Consider the following 25,124-nt stretch of genomic DNA (forward strand, 5'->3'; position numbering starts at 1 on the left):
AGAAATCGACCCGTCACATTACTTGTTGCCCGCTGTGTTATGTTTCTTGTGCTAAGCACCATAATTGCTAGGATAGTTGGGAAAAAACTTGAGCAAAAACACAGCAGCTAGAAGTGTATTTCGACGAGGTCAAGCGAAATATAGATGCAAAACTGCGCTATAAATCTACAAAAACGTGCTTTACACATTCGTCTCTGCTGAATGTTGCGCATATTCACATCGTTTTTCTTTTGAAATAGGTCCAAGTAGGTTCAAGCAGAAAAGGAAACATCAGATATCAGTAAGAAAAGCTTCGTTTTAATTTACTTAATCGATTGTAAAACATTTTTAACAGTGCCAAACTTGGAGAAACCCCAAAATAAAGATCTTTTATGCGTAAAGAAAAATTATTTTGTACAATTGTGAATTGATTTAGGCTACTAAGGTCCATTCGATTTTTGAAAACACTAATCTCATTTTTAGACAACAAAACAATGACAAAATTAACAACAACAACAACAACAATAATAATTACAAAAAAAGAAAAAAACGAATTTCTGTTTCTGATCAAATGTCTGTTGGTCATGTATCCATGTGATTTAAGAAAGGTAAAAGACCACATGTCTAGTGAAATGTCTGTCACTCACTTAGGAGCAGGCCAATGAGCTGCTGATAGTCACACTGTGGTGGTGCATGCTGTGAAGCCTGGACCAGCTTCTTACAGGCATCAAGGGATATCAGGACCTTCAAACAGATGCAAAAGAGAGTGACCAATTTTGAGGATATTTTTATGCTTTTTAGTAGGCATCTGAATGCCAGCAAAATTAATGCAAATAAAAACACTAAAGATTGACTGACAGAATAAATACACCTAAACAAATAAGAAAAAAATATTTTAGCACCTCACAAAGAACAACTGATGGTACTCTGACTGGCATAAATTATTATTATTATTATTATTATTATTATCATCATTATTACAATTATTATTATTTTAATTAATGAGTCTGAGGCCATACTAGTGATGGTGATAGTGGTGAGATATGATCGTAGTGTGAAATGTTATGAGTATATTGTAAAAGCTGTTATACTACTTGCACTTGTCATAATTCAAAAAATATAATAACTATAAAATCACCCTAATCTGAAAGGGGAAAAAAAAAACTGCTCTCATGACAGAAATCCCATGTCACCTGTTAACTCCATTACCTGGTGAACTGTGTCCTGTTGGCTGTACAAGCATAGAGTTGTTATGGCAGCTTGTCTAACTGCATGATGGGAGTCTGTACATGCAGCTGTAAGAAGTAGGCGGCACACATTTTCCTCCGACAACGAGGACACCCCATCACAGACATTCACCAAGTTTCCCAGGGCTGCACAACAGTGACGACGCGTGAGGGGATCAGCGTCAGTAATGAGAGGCACCAGCATGGCTGCCGTCCTCCTGGCTTCTTCTATCCACCTACTCCCCTCCTTGAGGTCAACACCCTGCTCTGGTGTTTGAGCCCCAGTGTGAGAGCGTTTATCTTTGTCCTGCACTTGGCCCCACCCTGGAGTGGCACTGCCCTTTCCATTGAACCTCCTCAATTTAATCCCTGTTTCCACAATAAACCCCAACCAATTCCCAACTGCCCTGCAAGCCATTCGCCTGACAGGCATGCAAGGATCACAAAGACAGTCTATAATATCTTTGAAAATGACAGGCTGCAGTGTGGTAGGCCTAAATGGATCCAAATTTCCCAGCAGGCTGCAGGTGGCAGCCCTGATTCGGTCATAAGGGTGAGTCAGTGCCTGTTGTAGCACTGTGGGTTCCAGGTGAAGCTGAAGGGAGGAAGGCCGAGGGGAATAACGGCCAACCTGGGACAGCAGGGTCAGGAGCTCCACGGCAGAGTCCCATAGTTCGTCCAGCTGCAGCAAGACAGAGAGCAAAGAGCTGGCAGTTCTGATGACATGAGTCTGATCTCTGGAGGCAGTCTGCTGGCTGTCCCTGGGTGGAGAAAAGAAGCCACAGGCCTCAGCAGCTGCTCTAAGGCAGGAGACCGAGCGCCCAGGGTCGCACAGAAGCAGACGGCTCAACAGGGAGAGAGGCAGCTCCAGTTGTGGAGGAGGAAGACTTTGGATCGCCTGCCAAAATGTGAAAAAACATAACCCAGTCAAGTCATCGCAGATCAAACAGACAAGAAATAACACAATGTTCTCCCATGGGTACATAGACATTAAGATTTATTGTGTGCCTGATGTGTGCCTCCTGCAAGAGTTATCCTCTGTTGCATCAGAGTGCTACAACAGTCAGAGAGGTCTATACCGGAGCACAGGAAGGCCCTAACCTGCAGGAGGCCTGTAACAATGCCACAGCTGGCATACAACTGGAGAATCCTGGACACGGTGTTTGAAGGAAGGTCCAGGGCGAATGGGAAGCACAGCAGGTGGCAGCTCAACACTGACAAGCTGCTGTGTCTCAGATCCTCCTGAAGTCTCCCAGTGGTGCTTTCAGAAAACAAATGAAGACTGTCGGGGATTAAAAAAATAATATTGTTACCTCCAGCCATGGAAACTGGTAGCACAGATGCATCTGAAAGAAAATAATGAGTACTAACCAATCAGTGTCAAGCAGATGACCAAGGGTGTATACACATTTTAATTCACTCTCCAAGAACAGAGGAACACATGAGTGTGGATCCTTAGTGAAAACAAGCAGCACAATGGAGAGGAAGGCACACAGCCCTGTTGTGAAAGGAGATAGAAAAAACACCCCATGTAAAATCTGTAACATTTAAAAATAATTTTCAGTAGGGTTGAAATTTCATAAAACATATTTACCATTTGCTGAACAGATGTCTATGCTAGGCGGTGTTCTGGCCAGTGAAGTACCAATACTTTTCCACAGTTTGGAAAAAAATCCTGGGTCTAACGATGACGACAGTGGACTATTTTCATGCTGATAAAAGGAAAAATGATAAGGCAGAGATTAATTGCAGTTATAACTCTGGCCACTGTACAGTCATCTGGATCACACTTATGTTTATGTTTGTATATGTTTCATAAGGTTTCATTTACTGACTGTCTGACCTCATAGAGTGTGTATAGAACCAGCGACAGGAGGCCATCACACAATCCACAACCAGGGGGCAGTACGAGTTTGGGCTAACAGGGGCAGGGAGAAACAGCTCAGACAATGGTGCATCACTTTAAATTCACACAACACAATGTTAAATGCATCGGTGAAAAGTGTACTAATTGCTCTTTGTAAATGAGGTACCTCATTTGAGTCTGAGAGAAGGCTTTTCAGCAGAGAGATTAGAACATCCATTCCAACGTCAACAGAGACCCCATGGTTTGTGAACATCGACAAAACTGATGCAGCCAGAGGCTTGAGGAGAGACAGAAAATTTTACAGTAACAGACAAGTGATCAGTTCATTGTTCACCCAAAAGCAATAGCAAGAATGGTTACAGTGATTATAAAATATATAGAGTGCAGAGTTACTGCACCTTTTACTAGTGGTTTTCAATGTCTTTTCCATGACCTCTCCATAAATTTAGGCTTAATTTCAATGAGCAAAAGATATAGAGTAAAAGACATTTCACCAAAATCATGGGCAGTATTTATTCACAGAGGTGAAATAAATTTCAGCAGACTGAGGCAAACTAATACATGAAAAAACAGTAGAAACCCTAAAGTCCCACCAAACTAATTCCACCCTGTTTATTTTAATTTAGTTTTATTTTTAACTGGCCACTCACTCTTTAGATCTCTTGCGATGTAAATCTTCAGATTTTTGAGATGTAAATCTTCAGATTTACATCTCAAAATTGCGATAAAACTGTAATTTTCCATATCTTTCCCAGGGCCTGGAAACTGTATTTTCAAATTTAGTTTGAAAATACGATTTTTCAAGGGTATTTTTATGACCGTATGCACACAGTACATTGTGTATGAGACACAGCAAATGGAGCATGAAAGACATGAGTGACTAGTGGATAAATTCAATAGGTACTTACTGCCAAAGGACTGAGGTTTGGTCGATTAAGAATCGTGACAAAGGGTTTCGTGAACTCTTCCAGTCTACAGTAAGAGAACAGCTAATCAGCTATATCACACTGTAGTGACTGTGGTCCATGTGTTCACAGAGTGAATGCAAAAAATAAAGGAGATGGATAAATGTTTCAACAAAACATAGAAAAAATATGCAAACCTGTCCTCTACTTGCAGCCAGTCACAGCACTTCTCCCAGTAGGTCAGAAGCCCTGTAATAATTTCTACAAGCACTGGCACACTCCATGGTTCCTGAGCAGGCAAAAAAGGAGAAAAAGAAAGCAAAATAAAATTAGAAGTAATTTTTCTTGATGCTTCACTGTGAAGTCAACAATCAAGCCAAATCTGGATGTGGTTTCATTCCTGTGAGTATTAACCTCAGCAAATGGATTTTCTACAGAATCATGGACTAGATCGAAGAATAGATGAGGTAATCCAATTTCACATCCAATATGGTTCAAGTTCTCGAGGTCAGAGGTCAGGATCAGGTTACGTAAGACCCTCAGTGGTTGCTGAATCTGCCAGGTATCCTCCAGTGAGCCATCTGCTAGCTGGTCAAAAAAATAGAAATAATAATAATAATGATAAAAAACAGGAAATAATATGTTATATTTCTTCATGTTAGGTGTTAATTCCTGTTTAATTCAACTTATGCCTGATTACCTGGGTTTTAAATGCCAGCAATGTTTTTTTCAGTTGAGGAAGACTATCGTCATGGTTTAATAGTTCAGTCTGTTGGATTGGATCTATTTCTTGAACAAATTTCTCCCACTCATCCTCACGGTCAGCATCCTGATAAAACAATAAATAATGAATGGGACATGAATGGATGGCAAACACCATTAAACAATTCTTTCTTTTAAGTTGATATCATTAAGTTCTTTTTTACAAGGAAAAACTTGAGATTAGAAAAGACTATATCTTCAACATTCCACAATAGGGAAACAGACATCTGTAATTTTCTGGTGTGTGTGTGTGTCTTTTTATAACCAGAAAAAACAGCAGGGCCACTGACCTGCTTACACAACGCAGCCCGGCTATTTGCACTGCACTTTCGCACTAGCCGTGGTCCAACCTCTACAGAGGGGAACTCCCGCTCATAGTCTAAACTGATCTGACCCCTGCAGAAGAAAAGTCACCATCTGTAATATGCACCTGAGTCTCTTCCACCTGTGAATTATATCTTAGTATTTCAACTTGCAAGTAGCTCTTTCTTATATTACATCCCATACATACTTGTGTTTTGATGTCACAGAGGCTTGATCCTTTGAGTCGAGGCTTAGATTAGCAGTTGCCTGAACCAAATGACCTGAGGTAATGGTGACATCATTGGAGGGGGCCTTGGCTCTATGTGACTGTCCTCCTGCTGGTGAGTTTGCTACTTCATTGCCCATTTGATCCATCATCTTCTGTTAATGTACAGAGAACAGCTTAAAGAGAACCTGCATGAATGTGGCTGACACTCTTGACTCACTCTCAAACAGCTCCCACCAACCTGTTTCCCTCCCTTATTGTTGACCTTCTGTCCCCTGGCCATACGCAGTAACCTGCTCTGTCCAGAGGTTGGTACTGTCTTCTGAGCTACTTGCTGGAGCTTGAGTGCCACTACATCAGGGCTGGGTGTGACAGTCAGAGGGCTGAAAACACTGGAGTCTGGCAGCACTGACAGTATCAAAGGACAATCACAGTCAGATATAAGTGGAACCTCAAACACAGAGCAATCTCATACAGCTTAAATGTTTTAATTTTATAAATATATTAAAATTTGTATTAGAACTATAGAAGGCACTCACCAAGAACATCATCAGCCACAAAAGGATGATACAAGAGGTCTGGCCATGATAATCTCTTCTGGGGGTCTTTGGTCAACAAACCTCTCAGGAAACTCTGTAAGGGCAAAATCAGAGAAACGCTGTAAGAACGCCATAGCATTCATTTGGTCGTATGTAAGAAAACATTTATTCTTGTTTCCATTAGTTTTCTTTCACCCAACTGAGGTAAGACTGGTTCTGGTATGGTATGGTTTGATAGATAGATAGATAGATATACTTTATTGATCCCAACCAGGGAAATTGTGGAAAGTTTACATCTGCACAGTTTAATCAGCTTGCCAAAAATACAGCAGCATTTGAAAATAACAATAAACATTTAGTTTTACCACTAGATTTGTGAAGTGTAATTTTCTAAGCTGTGCTCCAACCAGCTTTGGCCGGTTATAAAGATGGTCTAGATGCTGGCTGTGAACCAGACAGGCCACAGTACTGGGCTGTAAAGTCCTAACATTTTAATTGAGGTATACCGTGCAGGTCTCGCTCATGGTGTCGGGCCATTTGACTGGGTCTCTCACTATGAGCTGCACCAGCTGGAAGATGGAGTTAGTGTAGAATGGGGGCACCCCCGTGTGGAGCTCGTAGAGAATGCAACCCAGAGACCACAGATCAGCAGTGTGGTCATACGGCTTCTCCTCCACCAGCTCAGGAGACATGTACAGTGGTGTTCCCTTGATAGAAGTCAGGACCAAGGTGGAGACACTCATAGCCCGTGCAAATCTGCAGGAACATTATATTACACATCATATGCACTCAAAAACATCATTTGTAGACAAGATAAGCATGGCTACTTTTTTCTCTAAAATAATCAAAATCTTCTCACCCAAAATCACACAGTTTCACCACCCCATATTTTCCCAACAGAATATTTTGTGGTTTCATGTCACGATGAAGAATCCGATGGGAATGTAAATAATACAGAGCAGAGACCAGCTGGCAGGCAATCTCACGGACCTTGGAAGAGGAGAACAAGTAGCATATATTGATCAAATGAAACCATGGAGTGTCAGTTTTCAACTTCTGGCATACTTCTGTGCACTGCAACCGAATACCTGGCTCTCTGGTAAGCTTCCATCATCCTCGAGGATCTGGAACAACTCACCCTCCGCATACTCAGTTACAACCACAACCTATTATAAACAAATACAGGATTATGGCTGTGAGATTATCACTACAAATATAAAGACTAGTGGCTGTCAGTGCAAAAAAAAAAAAAAAAAAAAATCAATGAGAGTAGTTTGAGCTGCTGTCTGCTAAAAGGATCTTATAATCTTTGAAAAAGGAAAAAGACAACACCAGAGGATTATGATCAACATACCTCTTTGTCAGTCTCAAAGCTGTCAAACATCTGAACAATGTTTGGATGTTGAAGTCCTCTCATGATTTCAATTTCCCTCCTGAGACTCCGTAGCTCCTTCTCAGAGCGACCCACCTTTGGAATAAACTTCAGGGCCACCACCTCAAGCAGACACATGGATGGGGATGGAGAGATGATGAAATACAGTGAACACACAAACCGGTTAGACAAATCCGCCCAATACACAACCCAATAAAATTTATGACATTTGACATCACTGGTACCTACATCAACAATTTTCAAGCTGCCCCCTTTTTCCCCACCCTAAATAATCGAATAAATTGCTATTTGAGTACGAGATTCACAATCGACTTAATTTTAAGGCTTTTTTTTTCTTCCAAGCCAGCTGTTTACACATGTTTAACTGTGGTCTGCTGTTATGAATACGATTTTAACTGACAACAAATGTTACAGTATTACAATTCCCTGTGTGTTGTTAGGTCTAGTAACTAGCCAGGTAATCAGAATCCGTAACTGCGTACTCAGCAAGCAAGTCAGCTACTTACTTGGCCGCTGAACCTTTTCCTTCCTCTGTAAACCCGACCAAATGATCCTTCTCCCACCGGCTCCAGAACATGGTACGCATTCATGTCAGCGACCACCGACACAAACTGACGACACAGCCTGAAACTGCAACCTGTTAGCGGCGACACGCAATTTGTTTTAGCCTCAAATTTCGATCTCGCCTTCGTTTATTTCACCCTTCATTTACGACTGCACCTCCATAACGCTCGGTTACAACTTTTTGGCTACGACTACTAATCAATTTTTTTTAAAGTGCGGACGCTATCTAACGTTGATTTTCATGCTAACGTTACTTTCTCGAAAGGTAAACAACAGATAATGCCTAGCCGCCCTGTCCGCCCTTTCATAAAGAGCACAAAAGACGTGGCAAAGTTTTGAAGACCACGAGCGTAAACTTAATACATGGCGATTCAAACACTTAAATCACTTAACCTCACTAAAACTTGTGGTTTTGTAATTTATTAGCACACTGTAGTGCCAAGGTCCAAACTGGCTTGGCTACGGACAACAAGTCAGTAAGGGTCCTTAGCCTGGCAACCAAGCGCGCGTCCCTAGTAACGAGTTGGGACAGGGAATAGTGCAGGCGCATGGACAAAAGTGGCCGCACCCTTGGGTCACAAAAGTAAATTCAGTGCACAGAGATTGAAAACCCAATCCCCGTCGTCCCTCACCCCCAGTTTACCTGATACAACTTAAACTTAATCTCTTTGTCTTAAACCCCTCCCAGTCATGTAAATGGGGAGGGTGTTCTGATTCTTCTTATGTATATGATGTTTTGTCCACGAGATGTCGTACGCGGTGTACGCAGAGAAACCTTACTGCAGCGCATCCACGTGAGCCTTCAGGAAAAAACACAACTTATTCCTTCAGGGACTTGGAAGGAGTCTGTGGTTCAAGTGCGTTTGCAGTGATACTCTGTGTTTTACTCAGTGGGATTTGTCTGCCCCAGTGTCTATCTATAATATTAATTTGCATTTTAAAGCATTAAGTAAATGCAAACTGGTGCAAAATGACACGCCAGGACATATGTAGGGAGATACCATCTGAAAGTCACATAGTCTATTCACATATCTCGATCTTTTTCAGTATGTCAGAATAATACATTGTACACTTCTTTTCCAACAAAGTGGTGGCGATGAGGATTTTCTCCAATTACGCACAAATGAGGCTGAGTATTCAATGCGCGCTGCATGAAAAAAGTCACAGTAATGTCTCTGTCGTGCAATTACTATTCTACTGTGCTGGCTTGCTGTTATTTGAGCAGAGGTTTTAAGTCGTTTTGTCCCATCCCCGTTCTGCAGCCAAGTTTGCATCTACTTATTGGATGAGACGCAGACGCGCGATGTGGAGGCAGGCAGTGTGCAGCGCAGCCTACAAAGCCCTGGCAAGTGGAAGATCTAATAATTCATCTTAGTCTGTGTGGAGATGATGATAGGCCTGTTATTTGCTGAGTTTCAAGTGGTCGCAGACAAAGTCCTGAACTGAGACACGTCCAATAAGCTTTCCCTGAGACAACCCCCCTCCAAAAAAAGGGGATTGAATTTCCATATTTTTACACATGACGAAAATACATAAAGTCCACACAAGGCAGCAATCGACTCAACACACAGGTGGAGGATGGGAATGGGTCATGACCAGGAGGAGTTTGCACTGAGTGGACTTGTGAGAGCTGCGGTGTTTTAGAGTACTGTGCCGTGGATTATATACTACTCTGCAGCTGGATCTGTGGCTCCCACTGCTTCCACTGAGCTTGCAGACTGAAAATTACTTTTCTTTCTTTCATGGTCTTTGCATTATTTACTGAATGCAAACATAGTCATGTTTATCAGGACAGCTTTTCTCCTCTACTCTGTGTTCTTATTCTCAAACATTGTTCGTTGCATGGAAAGTGAACTTTGCTTCCCTATTAGACTGGATAACCAAAACCATGAGAAGAGGAGTTTTGACAACGACGTGGATACCCTGAGTGGAAAACGTGTCCTGAAAATACGAGCTTTCCAGCAGGATTTAGTGCTCGATTTACATCAAGACTCCAACTTCCTTGCCCCCTCCATCTCTACCCAAGACGCGTCCAGGCTTTCCAACACCGATGTCACCACTGACCTGAGCCGGTGTTTTTACTCCGGCTATGTCAACGCCATTCGCGATTCTTACGCTGCTTTGAGTCTCTGTAAGGGCTTACGCGGTGCATTTGGCTTCCAAGGCTGGGAATATTTTATCAGTCCGGTCCACAATGACACCAGAAGTGCCGAGAGTGCGCACTTTATCCGGCGCAGACCCAGTAACGACTTAGAGCTCAACTCAACGTCAAGGTGCGCGGTGGACAGCGGTGTAAGCCCCCAGATTGCACAGACACTGGAGAAATACAAGCACCTGAAAGATTACAGCAATGTGACCGAAACAATGCTCAAGGGCATGGGGAGATCCAAGAGATTCGCCTCCATTCCCAGATACGTGGAGACGCTCGTGGTGGCCGATGAGTCCATGGCGCAGTTCCACGGAGATGACCTGAAACATTACCTCTTGACCTTGATGTCAGTGGCAGCTAGGCTCTACAAACACCCCACTATACTCAACTCCATCAACATCGTAGTTGTGAAGTTCATGGTGCTAAATGAGGCCGACAAAGGACCTAAGGTGTCCGGGAACGCAGCCATGACGCTGCGAAACTTTTGCACTTGGCAGAAAAAGATGAACAAGAATACCGACAAGCACCCAGAGTACTGGGACACAGCAATTCTATTCACTAAGCAGGTAAGGCTTGTCTTAAACTGGGCTTACACTAGAGGGTCTTAGGCAGCATTTCACAAGACAATATGGTATTTATATGAAGCATGATTACGCATGGACTTCTGCATTTTGTTTTGTTTTTTTGCGTTTAGCCCATGTGTTTTCTTTTTGCATTTCCCCAGACTTTATTAAATCCCATATGAAAGTAATGATGACAGTGATGACCTAATGAGGATGACGATAATGGTGATATTTAACAATATAAATGGGAACAGTGTGAAGAGAAGAGCTTGTTTTACCAAACAGACTTTACATGATAACTTTTCACAAAACTATTTAATCCCTGCATGTTGTCTGCTTTGATTAGTTTGCTCTTACAGTCTCCACCTCTGCTGAACTCAGGGACAGTGAACATGCTGATTTTACATCTGAGCTCTGACAGATGGCTAGCTCACAGATGGATACAGCCTGAGCTGAACAGTGCTCTGGGTCTTGTTTCCTCTTGATAGATCCTCAGGGGCTTAGTTTTATAGATTTGGAAAACACCCCCATGTTCACTCCCAAATATTTGGCAGATGACACAGGTCAGAGATGAGGTCACTGTTAGAGTTCATTGCTAGGCATGTAACTCCACTGACCTATGTCTCCCTTGTGAAGTCTTCCCCTCCTTGATTCAGCTTTAACAGACTTGGCAAAGCAGCCCAACAGATATTAAAGTTCTGAGATAAGTTTGGGGTAATTTATTGGCTTTTATTTTGTGTGGATGAATGTGTTTGCCTGTACAGTCAAAGAGTCGTGCACGCATAAAGAAGTTCATCCATCTCTAATAACTACTGTGGATACAGTTACAGTCTCAAAGTTCCTGCAGTAAAGTGAAAGAGCCAAAGGTAACTGAACATTGCTCTGAATTACTTTTGGCTCGTGTCACTAGTATGATATCACACAAGAACACATTATACTGCAAACAAAGGCTTTACAATTTTACCTGTAACATTACCAAATTTAAGGACTTTCAGTGCCCTGAGGGATGCACCATTCGGAAGTGTCTTGTTTCTTGCAGCCGTCCTATTCTCCCTCCAGCTGTGGGTTTCCCAGCCCTGCCCATCACCCTGCCTGCTCCTCATTAAGCATGCCCCTGGAGGGAGAAGGAAGAGAGGAGGAGGATGTGTGAGGGGGTTCTACATGCATGTCAGAGATGTCATGTCCCCCCATGTTTCTGTCCCCATTTGCTTGCCCCATGTTTTAAACAAGCTGCTCTAGGAGGGCAGCTCTCCTACACTGCCGCCTGCCTCCCTACAGCACATTATTCACTTTTACGACATGATTTTTCCTCTCCCCTTCACTTGTATTGTACCTGTGGGTGTACTTGCTGTCAGGTTTGTATGGACTCTCAAGCTTTCTTCTTTGGGGCATAACACCTCAGCATTTCTGCTCCAAGTACATGAAATACAAAATCTAGTCTGTTACCAGGCTTTGGGGTGGCGTGCAACAGTTTGGATGTGATGCTCCTTGGCCAGTTTACATGACCCTGTTCACTGAACTGGGCCACTCCCACAGACAGTGAGTCATGAGACTGTGGTTTGCTATATAAAGCAGTAAGACAGGCGTCAAGGGATTCAGTTACTGTTGGAATGAATGTTTGAATGGGCAAAATGAGTGACCTATAAGTTATTTTGATCATGGCGTGATGGTTGGTTTGACACATACAGTTGCTAGTATGCCAGGAACAGTTGCTTTCCATTGTTTAGGAAGTGTGTAGGGTTTCCCAAAAATAGTGTAACAAATAAAATATCTTGTCTGCAGCAGTTATAGTATTTGCACTTACTGCTAATGGAGATCTGAGGTGAACTGTCACAGTATGACACTGATATGAAGCATCTGCAACTGCAACACCTCATGCTCCAGCACCTGTTTGTTTACCCTCCATCTAAAAGAGACCCAATTGGTTTAAATGTTTTTTTTCCCCCAGTTTCCCCTAGTTTTAGCAGTTGGACTCCATATGCCTGTGATGATCAGCTTCTCAACTTGAAGAATGAACACAGATGAATGAATAAAGATACAGGTGTCTCTCACAGAAGTAGCCCGTCCCTTGCAACCAATGTATTATTTCTTGGCCTACATGCTATGACTTAGCACAAACAGAAATCCTGTGCAGAACATTCAAGACCTTACAAGTCATGTCGAAAGGCATGATGTAATCATATTCAGTGGGGCATTCAAGGGGTATTCAGGGCCTTGAGGTGCGCCACACATCTGTAACGTGTTTGTCTACCTAAAATTGCAGAATTAAAAATTTGCAAATTCTGACTTTTTATGCTATACATACACACATACTTCCAGACAGTGTGGTACCTACAGGATTACTACCTTTTCACAGCAAATATGAAACATGTCAGTGCCATTTCTTGATAGGAGGGTGAACTTATAGCCTGACATTTGTCTCAGCAAAGATCAACATATTCAAATATAATCGTTCATTTACTTCAGTTGTATGATGTGATAAAACTGACATTTATTCAGTGGTATTGTTTTGGCGTACTATGGCTACATGCCTTACATTCACTGAAGGAACAAGCTCTGACTGCTGTTTACCAGCCCACAAAGTAATTTGAAGGTTTTATGAAGACCAGCACAGTGTTGTCCAGAGGAAACTGTGGTTGTGTTTCCAGCTAGCATGATTGTTCTCTTACGTGTGTTGCATGATTACTCAGTTTGGTAGGCTGCACAGAGAGTTCATCATATGTGAACAGTCTTTCTCCAGAAGAATTGCAAAAGATTATAGCTATAGACCTGCCAAATTTATATTTCCCCTGAGAGAGAGGGCTGGAGCTTGTGTAAGCTTTCCAACAACATACATGATCGACACCGGTTAAAGAGAGAACACACCCAAATATTTTCACATTTCCTAAACTTTCTCTGTGATATTGCTGTTTCAGACTCATTTTTTCTAGTCTGTATATTGTCATAAAGTTTACATGGTGTTAAATGTAACTCTAGCATTTTACTTTTGAATGTACCCAAAGCCCCAGTAAACAGCAACTGGCAAACTTACCAATATGAAGGGAGGATTGTTAAGTGCATGTTGTGCACAAAATAAAAATAAAATACATCTTTGCTGAAATAGCTAACTTTTCCCCCTTTTCTTCTCTTTATCAAATAGGGGAAAAAAAACACCAAAAAAAGAGAGAAAGATAAATGACAGATGTGAGAAGTAGGTCATAGCAAAGAACAAACTCATTGACACTGCTGTTACTATTTTCCTAGTTGTCTTGCAGTTTTTTTTTTTTTGTTGTTAATAAATGATCCCACATACAGATGTCGTCCACACAAATGAGCACATCTGTTTTGGATTTGGTTATATTGTGTAAATGATTTCTTGCAGCACTTTAGGTCAGTTGACATGGCAATTTAAGTGTACAATCAAAGCAGCAAAGGACCCTAGGTTCAGGATTTAGGGTTGGAGTGAAATTTCGAAATGACTTAAAACAACACTTTATCTCTAATGGCTGCCCACCGCTGTCCCGTGTGCCTGGTGCTGTGGAGACGGTGGTGTTCAGGGAGTGGGCAGCAGGGCGTTCCTGTGTGGTGGCTCCTCCAGCAGTTGTCAGTGAGCCCTGTGATTAGGAGGTTCAGCCAACTGCTCCAAATGGATACTCACGAAGATTGTGTTTAAAACCTTGCGGTGGAGAAATAGGTCATTTGGGACCTCTGCATTCGGCATAGAAATGTAGTGACTGGTGACAGTTACCTCAATGAAGAAGGGGGGGCTCTAAACACTAAAACCACAGAAAGCCTCAGTTGTGGAGAGCCTTGTATAACTCTGAAGAATTTTCCCACAAACAATTTTATCATTATCACAATAACACAGAACATCAGTTGCTTTATTCTTTAAAGGAATAGTTTAGCCCCCCAAAAAATATTTTCTTATTTACCCCTAGTGCAGTCTATCCACACAGATAATTTTGTGTGCGATTTGGTGAGATTTCCAGTCTGTTGTGATCTTCCCTGCCCCCTGGCACACAATGAGGTTGGAAGAATGGGAAAGAGTGGCAAATGGCAAAGAGTTTAATAATTTCTGCCATAGAGGACTGGCAAACTGCATCTATCATCACCTAATGAGGACAAATTTGAGGCAGATATATATAGTTTACTGGTGGTCTTTACCAGGAAATAGTTTCCAACCAAACTCTTCAAGGAAGATCACAGCAGACTAGAAACCTCACCAAATCACATGCACTGAAAAAACTACACTAAGGGTAAGAGGGAAAAATCTTTTTTGTATTTTGGCTGAACTGCTCCTTCAGCACTGACTAACTTAGCAGTACATGAATATATGTTTTTCTTCTCGTCCAGGATTTATGTGGAGCCTCCACCTGCGACACTCTGGGCATGGCTGATGTCGGCACCATGTGTGACCCCAAGAGGAGCTGCTCTGTGATTGAAGATGACGGCCTGCCTTCAGCTTTCACCACAGCTCACGAGCTTGGTAAGCCATCTGTCATGCAAAACACATTTACTCTGCGCCACTTCCCATGTGAAAAGAGTGCATATATTCTCGTAAAAACATGACCTCTGACATCTCCGCCATCCCTGCATCTTTGTGACAGGGCATGTTTTCAACATGCCGCATGACAACGTAAAAGCCTGTGAAGAGGTGTTTGGGAAGCTGCAGGACAACCACATGATGTCTCCCACACTCATCCAGATCAACCGTACCACCCCCTGGTCCCCCTGCAGCGCTGCCATCATCACAGACTTCCTGGACAGTGGGCACGGTGAGTCACCATAACCCCCTGACCCCTGTGATGAGCCCGCAGAACCTCAAAGTGTGTTTGAAAAGGTGTGAAGCTGAGCTGAACACAGATATGCAGTGTTGCTCAAGCTCGAGGCTCTCGTTGGTTGTTAGCAAACATCTAGTTTGGTGTTGGCAACGGCTGATCACATTGGGGAAGCACATGCTCATCCTAGCATTCACGTAATCACAGAGCCTCATCTGTTCTTGGTTTTGTTTGTCACTAGATCAAGATATGACTTCCATGCAGTCGGTGAGGTGGAGCAGAGTCACTTTGCAGTCACATTTTTCTTGTCCTTACCCCATTTTTTGTGGTGGAGAGGCTCTCAGTCTCCTATATAGCCACGACCATTTCAAGCAGATATAAGTAAAAGCACTGAGTTGTTAATGGTGATAACAGGAATTTCAGCATTTACTGATACTCCAAATGTGACATCTGCTTAACCCACTTAAATACTATGCTCATAGACAATACTGGAGAAGGACAAAAAGAAACTCGTTCTCTTGGATGCAGATTGTTAGGCAGACAAGCCAGACCGCAGGACTTGGCCTCAGAACCATGCTAAACTTTTATTTTAAACTGCCCCACATCTGTCCTAAATTAGAGGGGTTGTTCTAGGGAGAGCCACCACAGTGGTTTGGATAGTGAGGTGCAGTGCCCAAAGTTTCCCATGCAGGTTTCCTGCAAAAAGAAATGGTTTGCTCCTTTCTGTGTCTGTTTCAGGGATTGTGCAAAAAAACACAAAGTGATCCACAAACACAGAGGACTTCAACTTCATAATAAGAATGTTTTTGACTTCTAAGGAGTGATTTCTATTCAACAAAAACAAGCTAATGCTGTAAGGTGGTTTCTGCTGACCCTATCACATAAATCCACAAATCCAGACTTCAAAAAGTGGTGGGGAAAAGGCATGTTGCCACATGTTTGAGGCAGTTTTCATAGAGTGCTGCACACAAAATTATATGTAACCTGGTTATTGCACCACTCACACACACAATCCCGGCCATTGTGTTCAGTGATTGCTCCTTGGAGAGACAGTGGGAAGAGGTGAGGTTCAGCCTGTTGAGTGCACTGCGGCCTGTGTATACAATGTTGTATTATCAGATCATCAGCGTATTTCCTCTGCCAAATCTGTGGTGAGATGGGAAGAAACAATTTTGCTACCAGTTACAACTCATGCATGCACTACCTACCATATCTGTTGCAAATTCACCACACAATCTGAGTATAAACAGTTCAAAGAGAGTGAACCCCTGTTTTTTTCTCCAGTACAAAAACTACTTATGTGATTTCCCTTGAAGGCGAGACGTTGGGAGAGTTTCTGAGTGTTAAAAACAACAACCTACAATCCTTCTTGTGCTCTGATGTTGGTTTCTTTCATATCTCCCAGCATCTGCTTATCAAACTCCTGCTATTTTTAGATGTTCCTGGAAAGTTTTCTGTTATACTGTTATCAACACCTTTTCACAGACTAGACTTTTCATAGACCCCGCCCCATAATTGAGTGATTTTAGGAAAATTGTTGTGTTTCAAATATTACAAATTACATCTGTAAGAAATTGGCTCAAATGTACAAAGAAGAGCTGTGAAGTTGGTGATCTCAAAGGCTTAATGAGTGTCTCTCTTCTAGGGGAATGCTTGCTCGACCAGCCGCAGAAACCCCTGGCCCTCCCTGATGTGTTGCCTGGAGCATCCTACAGCTTGGACCGTCAGTGTGAGCTTGCATTCGGAGAAGGCTCAAAGCCCTGTCCTTTTATGCAGCCACCCTGCGGCCGTCTGTGGTGCACAGGAAAGACCCAGGGCCAGCTGGTGTGTCAGACCCGTCACTTCCCGTGGGCTGACGGCACCCATTGTGGGGATGGGCAGGTCTGCATCCGAGGGGTGTGCACTGACAAACAGGAGAGCCAAAATGCGAGGGTAAGCCCCCCACCCCCACCACACACATAACACACACACACACACACAGAGTTATCCATATCAACATACCTCCCTTTCTTTCCAAGAACCCTCCAGTCAGTGTAAAATGTGTCACGTCTATGATGATAGGACTGTTTCCTTTGGAACTGACTGAAGTGTAATAAAGCATGGACTTTGTTGTCTTACCTGCTGTAATAACTTACTGATGTGTGTGTGTTCCCAGGTGGACGGCCGCTGGGGGAAGTGGGGCCCATTTGGATCCTGCTCGCGCACATGCGGAGGAGGTGTGCAACTGTCGAAAAGGGAGTGCAATAACCCAGTTCCGTCAAATGGGGGTAAATACTGCCAAGGGGTGCGGGTCAAATACCGCTCCTGCAACCTGAACCACTGCCCTGACACAGGTACGAGTCGCTCAAAACAGGCAACTACGTCCAATGATGTTTTCCCCAGAGCTGTTCCACCTCTGACCCTGTGCAATTTCTCCCCTCCCCTCTATGCAGGTAAGAGCTACCGTGAGGAGCAGTGTGAGGCTTTCAATGGCGTCAGCCTCAACACTAATCGTCTCACGCCCTCTGTGGTGTGGGTGCCCAAGTACTCCGGAGTGTCGCCCCGAGACAAATGTAAACTCATCTGCAGGGCAAACGGCACAGGCTACTTCTACGTCCTGGCTCCCAAGGTAAGGAGCTCTGCGTCACAGTCTTTTCCACGCCTTATGTGAGTCAGTGTTAAGATGGTCAGACAGATTAGAGAACTGTCATTTGAATAAATTAAGTCTGGATAATAAGTTATAATAATTTTAATCAATTAATTTCTATTTTGTATTTGTATTTTGTATATATTAATAATTTATATTTTGCTCATTTGTTTTGATCACAAACAAATGGCAGACAACGTTTAAACAGTACAAGTGCCTATAACCTCTTAATAAGATAAGAGACCAAGGCATGAAGTGTGTCTATGTGGATGATTGCGAGCATAAATATACTTCTGCCAGATGCCTCTGGTCATCGTGTAAAGAGAGAAGGAAAAATGAGGAGGGGGAGAAGAGCTTATCTTTTTTCAGATAGGCTGGTGTGGAGTGAGGCTGAACAGGTGTCTCAGTGACAGAGTCAAGCCATGGTTCACACTTCAGTCGGTCATACTGCCTGAGGAGGAGCAGATAAAAACACTCAAGGGACACAGAGCTGTGAATCAAAGAGCAGCTGGATGTTTTAGCCCCAGAGTCATGACTTTGAACTTGAACATTTCATTTGGTGGTTGCTTTTAGTCATGGCGCGATGGAAAAATGTCTGCGTCAGCGTGCTTACGTTCATGTTAAGCTAACTTATCAGTCACATATTTACAGACAAGCTAGCAGTGGGGCTGATCTAATTGACTGGCTCCAGTGAGGCCAGTCACAGTGAGTGTGAGAGGACCAAGGTCAAACTGGATACAAACACCACCAGGTGGATTTCACCTACACATCTGTTTACAACAAATACTTGAGATGCTACTTTCAAAAGATCTTACATCATCCTGGCTCCTGTGTATTCATACCATCAAGACCAAATTTTAGAAGGGTAGCTTCTGTGTAGAAACTAGTGTCTTTACCGAAGAGTTTATCTTGCCTATATCCACATTATTTTAATTTAAAAATGGGCTGATATAGGAGACCTGACTCTAAACTTATGCTTTAACAGAGATGGTGTGAAAACTAAGAGTTATTACTGCCAGCCAGATTTATAGTTATTCTTGACAGGATAAATTAGCTCCTAAAATGTCCTAAAAGTCCCAAATTGCATTTTCTTTATACAGAAGATTTGTAAAATAAGAAATTGCGGCATGTAAGGCCATCCATTCACCCTTTTTCCATACAGTACCATTTTATTCCGAAACAGGGCCACAGGGGGTGAGAGCCCATCCCAGTCTACACTGGAGGGCAGGGCCACACCCTGGACTAGTTACCATTCGTCCCACAGCTCACACACATACAGACCAGCGCACTCACAAACATTCATACCTATGGGCAATTTAGGGTAATCAGTTCATCTTATTGTTTTTGGATTGTGGGAAGAAATTGGTGCACCCATGGGAAACACATACAAAAATAGGGAGGCATGCAAACTCAGCACAGATAACATCAGGGCTGAAATCCAAACTCAGGACCTTTTTACTTAACAAAAAGCAAAACTGTACCTCAAAGAAGTTAAAAGGCATTGCACCCAAGCAAAGGAAGAGTATAAGCTGGGTGCAAAGATCGTTTTAAGATGGACTGCAGAGTGCAAGTGGGTCACACAAGGAAAGATTTGCATATCTGAAGGAGAACATCTGTTCATTTATTCTCACATTCTGCTGTACAGGCTATTTAGCGTCTACCTGTATGTTAATATTGTTCAGCCATGTGGCTCAGTTACTGCATGTCTTTGATGATGACAGCTTAGATTGCCCATACATATATTATGCAATAGGTGCATGAATCATTGCTCAGGAAGCATGCAACTGGTTTAACCTCAGTTCTACCATTGAACAATAGTTTGGTAAACTACAGAGATCAGAAGGATAGTTGAAGGCCTATGACCAGAATATTGTCAGTTCAGATCCTTAGAATGGCTGCAGAAATATTGCTAGGTAAAGAGAAACATTGTTCCTTTCTTCAAGAACTGCAGATGTGCCCTTGAGCAGAGACGCTTAACTGTCAGTTGTTATATATATACTTTTCGTTGTCTGTTTTCCACTCTACCATTATGAAGCCATATGAAAATTTCCACATCAGCATATGAAGAGTTGATGTCTATTCTCAGCCAGGTTTAACTAAATTAAAAAAAGATAAACAACAAATTGAAATGTGTGTGTGTGTATGTGTGTGTGTGTGTGTGTGCTCTTCAGGTGGTTGATGGAACGCCCTGCTCCCCAGACTCCACAGGAGTGTGTGTCCAAGGGAAGTGCATCAAGGCTGGCTGCGATGGTAAACTCAGCTCCACCAAGAAGTTTGATAAGTGTGGAATCTGTGGAGGCGACAACAAGGGCTGCAAGAAGGTGTCAGGTCTCTTCACCAAACCTTTGTGAGTGAAACCCTCATTGTCATGGGATAGGCCTTTAGAAAGCATTGCTCTTGTCATCCTCTTTGAAAATGAGCATTATTAATGTATGAAAAGAATACAAAACAACTGGATTATTAGATGTTTTAGATATGAGCCTCATCCATCACAGCATGAAGAGCTCTTACTGAATGCAATATGTTTTGTCATGCAGGCACGGCTACAACTTTGTGGTCATGTTGCCAGTGGGCGCTGCCAACATAGACATCCGTCAGCGGGGCTACAAGGGCATGCTGAGTGACGACAACTATTTGGCACTAAAGAACAGCGAGGGCAGTTACCTGCTGAATGGGAACTACATCGTGTCAGCTGTGGAGAGGGACATCATTGTGAAGAACAGCCTGGTGCGATACAGCGGCACATCAGGCCCCTCTGAGACTCTGCAGGCCATCAAACCGTTAGGGGAAGCCCTGACGGTGGAGGTGCTGTCCGTGGGCAAGATGACTCCTCCTCGCATCCGCTACTCCTTCTACCTGGCCCGTCAGAGCAAGGAGGACAAGACTCTGAAGAAAGAAGGGCGTACGCGCTCTCCCAACAGTGTCCTGGCTGAGAATACTGTTAAGGATAAGGGAGGAGACGTCCTGAAGGAGACATCCTATAGCAAAGAGGGGTCTGCTCTTGGAAAGTGGCTGTCGACAGGGTGGGACGAGTGCTCAGTGACCTGTGGCAGCGGGATCCAGAGGAGGATGGTGCAGTGTCTGAGGCCGGACGGGAAGCCAGGGTTGGACTGTGATCCCACACAACGGCCCTCAGCCACCAGGGCCTGTGGAGACCCATGTCCTGTATGGGATATTGGGGAATGGTCGGTCTGCTCCAGAACCTGTGGAAAGGGCTTCAAGAGACGGCCATTGCACTGCACTACCCAATCTGGACAGCGGCTCCCAAGGGACCACTGCACCGGCATACGCAAGCCACAGGAGCTGGACTTCTGTAACCTAAGGCCTTGCTAGTGACTCTAAAATCCTCTTATTCTGTACCCTGTTTTGAATGGACTGATATGAAACCACCAGTAAGTATTACACACCAATCCAGGACTGTCTATTTGGTGCAGAGATTTCCACCTGCAACATGGAACTGGTCGAAAATGATGGACACTTACTTGGAAGAACAACAAGAATATTGGACGTAGAGTGAAAGAGGCAGGATGATCGCTGGAAGATGTTTTTCACTGTGGTCTGCCTTCAGATGACGCTATCCAGATCAAACTCTGATGGTAGAACAACATCATAGGAGGTCAAAAAATATTTTGCTCATTTTGTTGTGCAGTCAGCAGATACCACATGCCCATTTGCAAGCAATCAATCCTAGTTTACCTTGTGATTCTTGAACCGATTTAATGTCGTACTATTTCAACAGTGGGAGGGTTGTAGTTGTCTTTTGCAAACTGATCCATGCAATGGTATACCAGGTGGGTGGAGAGGTGGTTGTTCACAAATTCATTCCATTTACTTTTTAAAACGCATCAGTTTGTGGAGAGATGCAGTTGGATAGAAATCTGTCATAACTATTTCCAAACTGGATTGAGGTATAATGCTCTGATAGTCATATTTGATTCCTTGTTCCACCCAGAGTGGGAGAGTCCATTTACAGTAAATGGAAAATTATAATGGTGTAACTGATTTGCAGTGCATAAAGAAAGTCTACATTTTCACTCCTGGCTTTCCAGGGGTCTCTTAAAATTTTTAAATGGATGCTGAAATGACATAGGTTCACGGCATTTAAATTGTTACATTACGTTTATTTGTTATACAGATGTAGCCTAGTTTTTATATACTCGCTGCACTGCTGCTCCAAACCAAAGATTTTTCAAAGTGTTTTTTTTTTTTTTTGTTGTTTTTTATCTAACTATAATACCAATCCAGGATTGACGTAAGGTGGTTGGAATTACAGTAGCTACCACTGAATTGTGTTCAGTGTGTTTTACTCATCAAACTTTCACAGAAACATAGCTAGCTTTTCAACAGTAACAAAAGGGGGCAGTTCACCCTTACATTCCTCGTCTTCCATGCATTCTCCTTGAAAACTCGGAGGAAATCACCTGTGCTGTAGACACTGATTTTCTGCAGAGCTCACTCAGCACCCGTAATGGAAACTGGAATCTGAAGTCATACTGGTGGGTTTTGTCGGAGATCTACACAAAACAGGGCAGGAAACACTGACCGCTGGTTTGTCTCTGTCAGCTGGCGTGGCCACTGGCTCAAAGTGATTTCATCAGGCTGCACCCCACAATGCACTGCTCAGCTGAGATATGAGCTTTGTCCAATATGTTAACACCCCACCAACACGTATACACACACACACAGACACACACACACACACACTGTGTTGAGCTGCTGCCTTTGACTTGTTTGATGTGCTTCCTTCGCCGCCTGCATCATTTGACTTTGACCAAAGCCATTGTCGACACAGTTCACAGTGTTCAGCCAGTCGTGCAGCTCCGTTAAGTCATGCCTGTCTGGCACAGTTACCATAGATAATTTATTATTGATGAAACGATAAAGCAGAGGGGAAGAAAACCTGGCAAGCCCTCTGTTAGCCTGTACAGATCGTGTGTTTCTTTGGACCTCCTTGTTCATGGCCCCACAGCCTGAGCCAAGCTGTTCTCTTTACACACTTGATGAAATCCTGTAATCCATTATATTCTTGTTTTGATTCTTAAAGGGGCCACATTGTTCAGCTAAAAGATGGTGCCTATGTTACTTGGGATGTGTTCGTCAGCTTTTGCACTTTGTACAGCAAAAGAAACCAATGACCTGCATGGGCTGTCTTGTATACTATGTATACATCTACTCAGCTGTGTGCAAATAAGTAATGTAAATACTTTTTTCATGTTTTTATTTCTTTTTTTTTTTTTTTTTTTTTGTCTACGCTGGCATTTGTAATTATCATTGACTTCAAGATATTTATTCCAAATAAAGCAATTAATGAACAATTTGTATTGTATGTTTCAGTTGTGTACTGTTGATATCATCCATGCAGGGTTCTCCTGTACTAATACATGTACCAAGGTCTTCATTCAGTTGTGTCTATTCACAGCATATACATTTCCAGTCATTTCTTGAAAGGATATTAGTTTCACCTTGAATGTCTCACCCTGTTGTTAAGAAAATGCACATTTGTTCTTAAGCCACCGCCAGAAATACTGGCGATTGGTTACCATTTGGTTTTGATGAGGAATACTAACAAGTGATAACAAGTCTCTGGTTATTGGAAACTATTTTGACACGATGTCAGAGTGAGCTTAAGAAAATAATTCACAATAAATATTCAAGCACTGGGCAAAATAAAAGCCAAAGAAAGAAAAAGAAAGAAAGGGCAGATAAATTGTTGAGATCATATCCATATGCACTAACAGTTCTAACTTCTTCAGCCTGATTCAGAGGTGAGACATCTGACCAGTATGTCTCATCTGTATGTGCAGCTGTCCATTGTGGCCAGCAAACTCTACTTTGCATGCTTTTGTTTAAGAGTCAACCATGAACAGCTCAGACATGCAACTACAGATTTTTTTTTTCCAGTGCGCGCTGTGAATTCACTCTCTTTCAAACTGTCTGTGACACATCCGAGAACGCAGCTGTGTGCGCCGGCGAGGTGGAAATTCTGAATTGTGCTGAACTGTGCTACAATATGGCATTTTGACTTGATGACTTAAACTTTGTCTGAAGACAGAGGGAAGAGGCCCAGCACAGGGGCTGTTGCTCCAAACTTTTTAATTCATTTCAAACAGAAGGTTGTGCCATGTCGGTGGCAAGAAAGGCTGTCTGACCTACATAAGAGCAGATTGTAGAGAACCTGGAAGCGAGCCAATGGAAATGTTTATTTGTTCTCCCCATTGCCTTGTGCTCAGGTTTATAGCGGTATCTTGTTGCAGGCTTGATGAGTTTAATAGTGCCAGACTCCTTATCAAAGAGAAAGCTTGCTTATACCGACCCCTCTGAAATGAGGTTTTTGAACCGGAAAAATAAATCTGATACTTCTGGAAGGCCCAGGAATATTTGGGCTTTATATCATACTGAGGGTTGGTGATCTCAGTCTCCGTAACAGTGTGTAGTTTTCTCATAAACACATCCTTTTGAGGGATACAAACCTTTACTTAAGTCCAGGACATGTATCATTCATTCAACATGTAAGACACAAGGCTTTGCTGGGAATTTATCCAATTTCTGCTACCAATCCCTGATGTCGTGAACACCCTGCTTCACTCACAACTGGCCATTTTCTGTCTTCATTCAAAAAGTTGAAATGACCTGACATCTGTGGGCTCCAGAGTCTTTCCTTGCCTTGCCTGGGGATGACTGGGGATGAAATGTAAAACGGGGGAAGATTTGAAAGAGAGGGGAAATCCAACCTCAGCAGCGCATCATTGCATTTCCTGTTTGAATAAACTAACCCATAAATCCAGATTTTTCCTCCCTTTTTTGACAACCCCCCTCACTCCAAAGAAGGCTAGCCTTAATTGGTGAAGCCCCTAAAGAAAAAAAAAAAAGTTAACAGCTGAGAATGTCTGGATGCAATTAGGGTAAGGACGGCAATGACAAATTTTCTATGTGGCTTCTGCTGTCTGATCAGCAGCAGATTTCTGTTTTGCAGCTTTTGCTGACTCAGATCAACTCCGCACCACAGACCATTTTAAAGATATTCACTCTCAAAGAAGCGCTTTGTACAAAGTTCATGTGATGCTGACTGGATACATGGTGAGGCACAATGAGAGGCCTCATTAATGCACATCTCTGAGGAGGTCTGCTGACTGCAGCAAGAACACGAACGGGCTGCAGACAATAATGATGAGAGATTCACTGCTGACCTCCTCTCATGGAAAACTATCCAAATGATTCAGCTTAGTGAGGCTCTGTAGTCCAAGAGGTTTGGTTTTAGTGCTGAA

The 25,124-nt window shown here is 42.8% G+C and overlaps 2 protein-coding genes across 2 annotated transcripts; one reads left to right on the forward strand and one right to left on the reverse strand.

The window, feature by feature from the left end:
* Positions 1–287: 287 nt before the first annotated feature.
* On the reverse strand, positions 288–8,022 carry stk36 (serine/threonine kinase 36 (fused homolog, Drosophila)). The gene is made up of 20 exons (XM_030068925.1): positions 7,707–8,022; positions 7,162–7,302; positions 6,896–6,973; positions 6,667–6,797; positions 6,314–6,563; positions 5,808–5,901; positions 5,510–5,676; positions 5,251–5,423; positions 5,030–5,135; positions 4,678–4,806; positions 4,392–4,565; positions 4,175–4,266; positions 3,981–4,044; positions 3,239–3,349; positions 3,049–3,123; positions 2,800–2,917; positions 2,577–2,703; positions 2,307–2,487; positions 1,189–2,103; positions 288–723 (listed from the first exon to the last, which is right to left on the reverse strand). The coding sequence occupies exons 1-20, from the start codon at positions 7,788–7,790 to the stop codon at positions 619–621; spliced, it is 3,315 nt and encodes a 1,104-aa protein (XP_029924785.1). The 5' UTR covers positions 7,791–8,022; the 3' UTR covers positions 288–618.
* Positions 8,023–9,543: 1,521 nt separating this feature from the next.
* On the forward strand, positions 9,544–21,919 carry LOC115372066 (A disintegrin and metalloproteinase with thrombospondin motifs 15-like). Its single transcript, XM_030069772.1, has 8 exons — positions 9,544–10,479; positions 14,809–14,941; positions 15,063–15,230; positions 16,879–17,165; positions 17,389–17,566; positions 17,666–17,841; positions 20,031–20,206; positions 20,397–21,919. Exons 1-8 carry the CDS (start codon positions 9,544–9,546, stop codon positions 21,190–21,192), a joined length of 2,850 nt encoding a protein of 949 aa, XP_029925632.1. The 3' UTR covers positions 21,193–21,919.
* Positions 21,920–25,124: the final 3,205 nt, after the last annotated feature.

This window comes from Myripristis murdjan, chromosome 14, assembly GCF_902150065.1.
Source record: "Myripristis murdjan chromosome 14, fMyrMur1.1, whole genome shotgun sequence".
Classification (NCBI taxonomy): Eukaryota; Metazoa; Chordata; class Actinopteri; order Holocentriformes; family Holocentridae; genus Myripristis; species Myripristis murdjan.

What these genes read in the sequence shown, in the direction of transcription:
- LOC115372066 (XM_030069772.1), top strand. Translation starts at nt 9,544, where the DNA reads ATGTTTATCAGGACAGCTTTTCTCCTCTACTCTGTGTTCTTATTCTCA. An exon ending in CTTCCTGGACAGTGGGCACG is followed by an intron (nt 15,231 to 16,878) that starts GTGAGTCACCAT and finishes TCTCTCTTCTAG; the next exon opens with GGGAATGCTTGCTCGACCAG. An exon ending in GGTCTCTTCACCAAACCTTT is followed by an intron (nt 20,207 to 20,396) that starts GTGAGTGAAACC and finishes TTTGTCATGCAG; the next exon opens with GCACGGCTACAACTTTGTGG.
- stk36 (XM_030068925.1), bottom strand. Translation starts at nt 7,790, where the DNA reads ATGAATGCGTACCATGTTCTGGAGCCGGTGGGAGAAGGATCATTTGGT. An exon ending in GCTTTGAGACTGACAAAGAG is followed by an intron (nt 6,974 to 7,161) that starts GTATGTTGATCA and finishes TGTTTATAATAG; the next exon opens with GTTGTGGTTGTAACTGAGTA. An exon ending in CCATGAGCGAGACCTGCACG is followed by an intron (nt 5,902 to 6,313) that starts GTATACCTCAAT and finishes TTGCCCTTACAG; the next exon opens with AGTTTCCTGAGAGGTTTGTT.